General features: G+C 40.1%; 1 protein-coding gene across 1 annotated transcript in view; it reads right to left on the bottom strand.

Annotated features, from left to right (window-relative positions):
• Window positions 1-808: 808 nt before the first annotated feature.
• LOC140233947 (uncharacterized) overlaps window positions 809-6936 on the bottom strand; it is a 28589-nt gene continuing 22461 nt past the window's right edge. The window contains exons 6-9 of the mRNA XM_072314034.1: window positions 5801-6025; window positions 4116-4220; window positions 3089-3185; window positions 809-2364 (exon numbers count right to left, since the gene is read on the bottom strand). Of these exons, the coding sequence (XP_072170135.1) occupies window positions 846-2364; window positions 3089-3185; window positions 4116-4220; window positions 5801-6025 (1946 nt within the window). The 3' untranslated portion in view covers window positions 809-845. The remainder of the gene's footprint in view (window positions 2365-3088; window positions 3186-4115; window positions 4221-5800; window positions 6026-6936) is intronic.

The raw sequence follows: 6936 nt of genomic DNA, 5'->3' as shown, positions 1-6936 counted from the left end.
AATTGATTTCAGACATATCTTCTTCTTTTTTTTTTTTACATATCATTGCAATGAAAAATTTCCAAGAAAATAGAATAAGAGTCTAATAAGCTCGTTTCTGGTATATATCTCATCTTTTTCCGTGAAACTAATAGACTGTGGACTGCGAACCAAAAGAGAAAAAAAATGGTGAGAACAATAATTATTATCTCTGTAAATTGATCCTATTTGCATATCATAGCCATTGATGGTACATAAAAAAAAAGATTCACATTAACTCATGTGAAAGCGATGTGTTGTGTTGCAAAACGACAAGGCTAAAGCATTTCTCTTAAAGCCTTCCCTGGTATGAATTGGAAAGACGACTCAATAATTTTCGTTACCATCAGCTCCAACGAGACACGTAGCAATTCGTCGCAAGGGGGCGTGTTCCTTCCACAGTGCGAAGCAGCTTTAATTACACCGCAGTTCCCCCTCGTAGTCATGAAACATTCAATAACTCTGCGCTACCAATATTGATATTGTCTATGCTTGTCTGTATGCACAACACTGTCTTCTGGGATTAACCGCATGATAATTATGCATACCATCAGGTGACGACCACATCATCTAGAGCAAAGTCACAAAGAGACACTTATGTCTTGAATAACCAACAAGCAATAAACTTCATACTTTTATTATACCCTGGGTTCAACATGCATACCTCATACATACATCTCCCTGGTACAACAAATCAAGGTTCCGTTGTTCGTGCTGATGCAGAATTTCACATTTGCACGTCATACGCACGTCAGTATCGTACTGTCGTTATTGAGATGTTAGTAGCCGTCTACACATTATGCTGATGACAATAAATAATAGTCTCTTTAAGCCACAACACCCTTTAAGACGTCGGGTCGGTCGTCGATTGTCGACGAGACGTCGGTTTCGTCAAGAATCCTTCCACTTTCTTCGTACATCGACAACGTGCACGTTGTCTCCAAGTCGCTAACGCGCCTCGAAAACTTGTCCGTCGCGTGGTTGTGCAGGTCGCAGCTCATCTCGAATTCGTGCTCGAGTAAGCCGTCTCGGACACCGAATCCGTAATCCATGTCTTCGCAGCTGGTTTGGTCGATTGATTCGAGTCTAAAGTACACCCGGTCGACGGGTTGTATCAGCGACAACGAACTACTAACTGAGTTCTCAAAGTCCGAGCTGCCGCTGCTCTTTGAAACAATAGTGTAACCACTCTCAGTACGCTGAAGAATAGTGTTCCGCTTTATAGTGGTTCTCTTCTGGACAATCTCTTCATCCTCCGATGATGAGGACGACGACGAGGACGATGACGACGACTCGAATGTGGTAGGGTCGAGGACATGATAGACATTTGATGCCGTGGATTGGTATTGCGGATCGAGATCTTGGTAGAAATGCTCCGAAATGCGAGACGATGACGTAGTCTCGTTAGGCTCGTCGGTGAACGATTGATTCGGAGTTGTCTCCGCCGTCGATTTTGAGAAGTGGACGCTGCGACTGGAGTCGGTAAGGTGTGAAGAGATGTTCGGAAGCTTCGAGCAGGAGTATGGTGAAACCTGCCTCCTGGATGTCGACTTGTGATCGGAGGCAGCTTCGCTGATGTCCGAGTGACTTCGCGATTTCATCTTGCTCATCCGCAGGCTACCTCTCCGTGCAGCTGCCGTAAACACGTTGGACAGCGGCCTCTGCGGCAGGGCAGGGAAAGTTGGCGACAAATTCCTTGTGTCGTGGGTGAACGGGGTGTGCAAATCCCTCGACAGTGTCTGTGCACCTGGAACGTATCGGATTCCGACGGGTTGACTGTTCGACTTCCTGAACGTCTTCTTCCACTGCTTCGGGGTTTCGGGTTTCACTTTGCTATCTGAAGCACTCCGCTCTTTCGTCAGCAGAGCCGAACCCTTGGCTTTCATCTCGACGAAGCTCTTTCGGAAGGGAATCTCAATCGTGTCGACAACGCGCTTCATAAACGAGCTCCGCTTCTTCAGGTTGAGGAAGAAGTTCGACGGATGTGACGTTAAACTATCTTTGACCTCGTCGATGGATTCGTAGATGTTTGGCATCGGTCTGCTGGGCAGACTGCACGCCCGACCGGACGGGCGTAACTCGTTGGCCCCACCTAGGTCTGCGTTAAAGGTCTTGATGCCGAGGGTACATGTTGACAACCGAGGTCGATGAGGTCCTGGACCGTGATCGACCGTCAGGCCTCGCGATGTCCCCGGTTCGTTGAAGGGCTCGCTCCTGTTGACAGCCCATGAGTTACGGCTGTGGTCGGTGATGACAATCTCACACACCGAGGAGCATGACGAGAGTTGACCGGTGACAGCGTTTCGCTCAGGGGTCGGACTTCCGTGGGTCTGTTTCCGACATTTCCTGAGCAAACGTAAAAGACAAGAAAAACGAATGAAAATAGTCACATTGATGAAACATTGACTTCGGTCCCGGCAGCCAAAGTTATGTAAAGACATTCACTTAAATTAAAGAATATCAACTCGCAGCCACGATATTTAAGACAATATCCTATGAAATCTTATTAAAAAAAAAGAAGAAATCAATGTACATGTAATGAATGCGGTGAACGAGAGATCAAACCAATGAGCATAAGAAGAAAAAGCAAATCGTCTTCCTGTTTATACGGTTGAACGGTATGAGATAAGAGATAATGGTATACTTTTTTTCAGAGAATATCACGCTAAATGATTCCCTGACAGAACGGTAAGGTCCAAAGAAGATCTTATATCCCTGAGAAGATAAAAATAAAATGATAATCTGGGCGGTAAAGAAATGTATGACTTTGCTTTTGTTGTTGTTATTTTAAAGATCGAAAGAAGAGAGAGAGAGAGAGAGACTTTGCTTTTATATAAACAGACATCTGCACTCAGAGGATTTGATTGAGACGTTTTGTTTGTTTTGTTTCCGAATGTGAAGTTTTACAGGGAACTGATGTTAATTCAAATCAAAATATTGTATTCAATCACTACAATATTTCAGCAGACACAGGGATCATGATCACGATCACTAGTCTATTAAAAAATAGTGTGATATCATCATCATCATCATCACCGCTATTCTCTTCAAGCAGTGTTTGATTACTTACTTTTGCCGTTTGTAGATGACGCAGTGGATGCAAATTGTCAGAGTGCAGATGCAAAGAGCCAGGGCGACAAGCAGCTTGGGTATGCTGGTCGAATGTCCTGGTACCAGACGGAATAATGAGGATGATAAGAGAACGATATTCAAGTGAGTATAATTATGAGTATTATGTGCAATGTACTATACATTGCATCATGTTATGGTATCAATCAATAGAAGTTATAACAATCACTTGTAAAAATTAAATACATAACTGATAGTCTTTCTGAAAACTGTATGACACGATCTTGATGCTTATTATTGCAATTGAATCGTGCTATGTCATGTATGATACACTGAGATATGATACTGTATTTTTATTATAGGAAATTTCGTTCGTCCCCTGACCTCATAAAAGAGGACAATATTTCAATGAAATTATCATTACATTTCATTTCATTTCCAACGAAAACACAATTTGAAGACATTTGAATACACATAATTGCACACAATAAGTATAATACCGTAATGAAGTACAATAGTTGCTGCGACTTTTAAAAAACAAATATCGAATCAAAAATGTCTGAAATAGAGCGGACACACACGACTGCTACATAAGGCTTGTAGTCAGTAAGTTTACAGTCTCTTCATAAACAATTTATTACTAACTATTGCTGAACTAACAAAGCAATCTGAATATATGAAAGATGCAAGAGTAGGTTGATCTAGTCTCCTGCATGAATTTCCTGTTCTTTTGTTCTTATTTTGCTCGTTAAAAAAAAAAAAAAACAAACAAACAAACTAGAGAATGATTCCATCAAGACGCACAGGTCATGAAGAATAGTATGTGTAATCGTCAACACACATTCAAGCACAAAGAAAAAAAAAAATGTGACTTATACCGTCCATTTTCCTTGACGAGTTCATGTACCAGGAAGGTTTTGTGGCGAGTAGAATGTTGTATTATGTAATATCAAGTAAATATCAGTAGGTTATAAGAAAATACATTGGCAATCTACCGCAATAATATACACAAAGTGTCTTAATCTGACCTCTGCCGGCTCCTGTAGCGCCCTCTGCGATGACAGTTGGCAAGGTTTGATCAGTAGGCAGAATTAGTTCAGTGGGAAGGGCAGTTCCATCCATGGTCGCAGTTACTGTAAACGAGGTAGACGTTCAATTATAGATAGATGGAGAGATAATAGATTGATTGATAAAAATTGTATAGATACATGAATGAATGATAAGTAAGAAAATAAGTAAGAAAGTAAACAAATAAATAAACAAATCGTATCGCATTGTCGCATCTGCATTCTCCCATTTAAACGTGCAATACAGTCAAGATTAATAATTATTGTTATGCATTGTCATTGATTATTATTTTGAAACTAGTATTTCTAATCATTATCATTATAACAGAATAATGTAAATATTAATCACATGATTTCTTTTTTTTTTCAGAAGTTGTTACATGCACTTGCAGCCGTCATTCTTCTATACTTCTCACTATAGACCAATATCGAATAACGTGAATTACTACTGTGTCTTTCTGAACTCGGAGTGGATGACCCTGTTATGTGTACTCAGAGTGACACAGAACGTGGGGTGAAGGGGCGTGGTCATTTTTAACGTATAGAGTGTACTGAAGACCGTAAGATATCACTAGCGACTAACTGGGCAAGAATTTGCCTCGAATTATGATGATATACACGTCACTCAACGCTTGCTCGAAGCAGCGACGAGCTGAGCGAGTGAGTGGGTGGGTGTGGGTGGGTTGACTCTGGCGTGCACCTAAGTGCGAGGCGAAAATTCTTCGAAGCAGCAGGTACGCTAACACATCGGCTATTAACCCATGGAGTTAAACAACAACAAAAGACTTAAAAAAAAAACCAGATTTTAAAGAAATACAGAAAGAGGGATTATTTTTGAAACTCACAGATTATAAATTATTGGCAAACCCGGGCAAAAATTTGTTCGACATTTTTATTTCACCTATGGCAATTTAGAATTTTTTCCTGGCCCAGTGAATCGGTAATTTTAATAGAACTCTTTCAATAATGATAAAAAGATAGATGATGAAAGAAAGAGCTGCGTTTGGGATAAAAGTTACATGGTAAGAATGTCTCATTAACACCTGTCGTTGTTCATGGCCAAAATGTCTGGTATTCCTGGTAGAGGATAACTACCCATTCCAAGTCCTCACCCCATTGTCAGGTGTATAATTACGCGTACATCTGTGCGTTGTGGGCATCTCAAACTTTGCTGACATTCATAACATCATATCCCTGCATGTTATTCTTCTTCATCAGCGTCCAAAAGTCGTTTTGGTGCTCGTAAATAAAAGCGGTCTCCTTCTTCAGTATCAAAAGACAAGAACGACAGATTCTTTCATGTCATTATTTTGCCAAAAAGAAAAAAATAATGATGAATAATAAGAAATTTTGCAGGAGAAACCTTATTGAATTAGCAAATATGAAAACAAACAAACGTCGATACGGACAAGGAAATTCTAATTCATATAATGGGTGAATGGAGTCTGTGTATGCAATTGCAGCTATGTATAGAATAATCATATTCCAAGTGCATGAACTACTGAAACTATCCGCTTCTTGACTTTTAGTCTTTTACCGTAATCGTATTCCGATTATATGTGCAGCATTCTTTCTTCGGCAAATGATTTCTTTTTCTCTTTTGTATCAATGGTGTATCCTTTTTTTGCTATGTATAGAGAACTTACTGGTTGTCCTTTGCGTAGTCTGTGACTTCGCGGTCGACCTCGCCGTCGGTATCGTGGCCGATGACGGTCTCGACGATCTCGACGGCTTCGTCGGGGCCGTAGGGTGAGGTTCTCTTGGCTTTCCCGGTCGATAGCTCACCGACGGTCGGACGCCAGGCCGCGTTTGAACCGTTGATGACGGCAAGGTTGGGCGGACAACCGCTATGCTTGGCTGGGGGAGGGCGTCTTAAGCGGATTAGGAAAGGACGGGGAGGGATCGAGAGAAATGACAATAACTATAATAATCATTCATTGCCATGGCAGACATCAAAGTACGATGGGAATGAAAAAAGGAAAAATGACTACATTCATAATGCGATGCATCGCTCCCTGCTGGAAAGTGTCACACAGTGTCACACAGTGTGAAACACAATGTGAAACACATTGTGAAATGTCGAGCGGTTTAATATTGCGAACACCCTGTTATTCATAACTTCACACAGTTTGATATACATGTAGGGCATTACTCTGTGAACTCTCTGTGGAAAACCACAAAACAGTGTGAAATCATCTTTGCACTGGTAAATTCGAGTGTTTTCACAAAGCCGGCAATGTAGACGTATCGTGAACACATTGTGGGACACTGTCTTCTTCCAGCAGGGCTGCTACCTTGTACATAAATGTAAATGTATAAAAATGTCAATAAAACATAAATGTGTGTAAACATAAATACACTCAAGCTATAATTATTGTGCATCTCCACAAAGTGAAGATATTAGTTTGCTATCACAGACATCTTATTAGTATATAGTGATTCAACTTGATTCATTTCCATCCTCTCTTTCATATCCTATCATGCACCTAGCTGTCAATCACGTAAATTTTGTCTAATTATCGCTTTTTTTACGTTTTCTCCAAATATTCAAGGAGGAAAGAGGATTTACATCAAAACCATGTGTTGGAAAATGATAACATTGAGGATAATAATGATGATGATGACAATAATAACAATAATAATAATAATAATAATAATAATAATAATAATAATAATAATAATAATAATAATAACACTAATAATAATGATAATGATAATAATAATAAAAAGAAGAAGAAGAAGAATACAACTTCACATGACAAATATCTCAGGAACAGGAGCT

This window comes from Diadema setosum, chromosome 10 (genome assembly GCF_964275005.1).
Source record: "Diadema setosum chromosome 10, eeDiaSeto1, whole genome shotgun sequence".
NCBI classification, from domain to species: Eukaryota; Metazoa; Echinodermata; class Echinoidea; order Diadematoida; family Diadematidae; genus Diadema; species Diadema setosum.
This window is presented reverse-complemented; position numbering and strand designations above follow the sequence as displayed.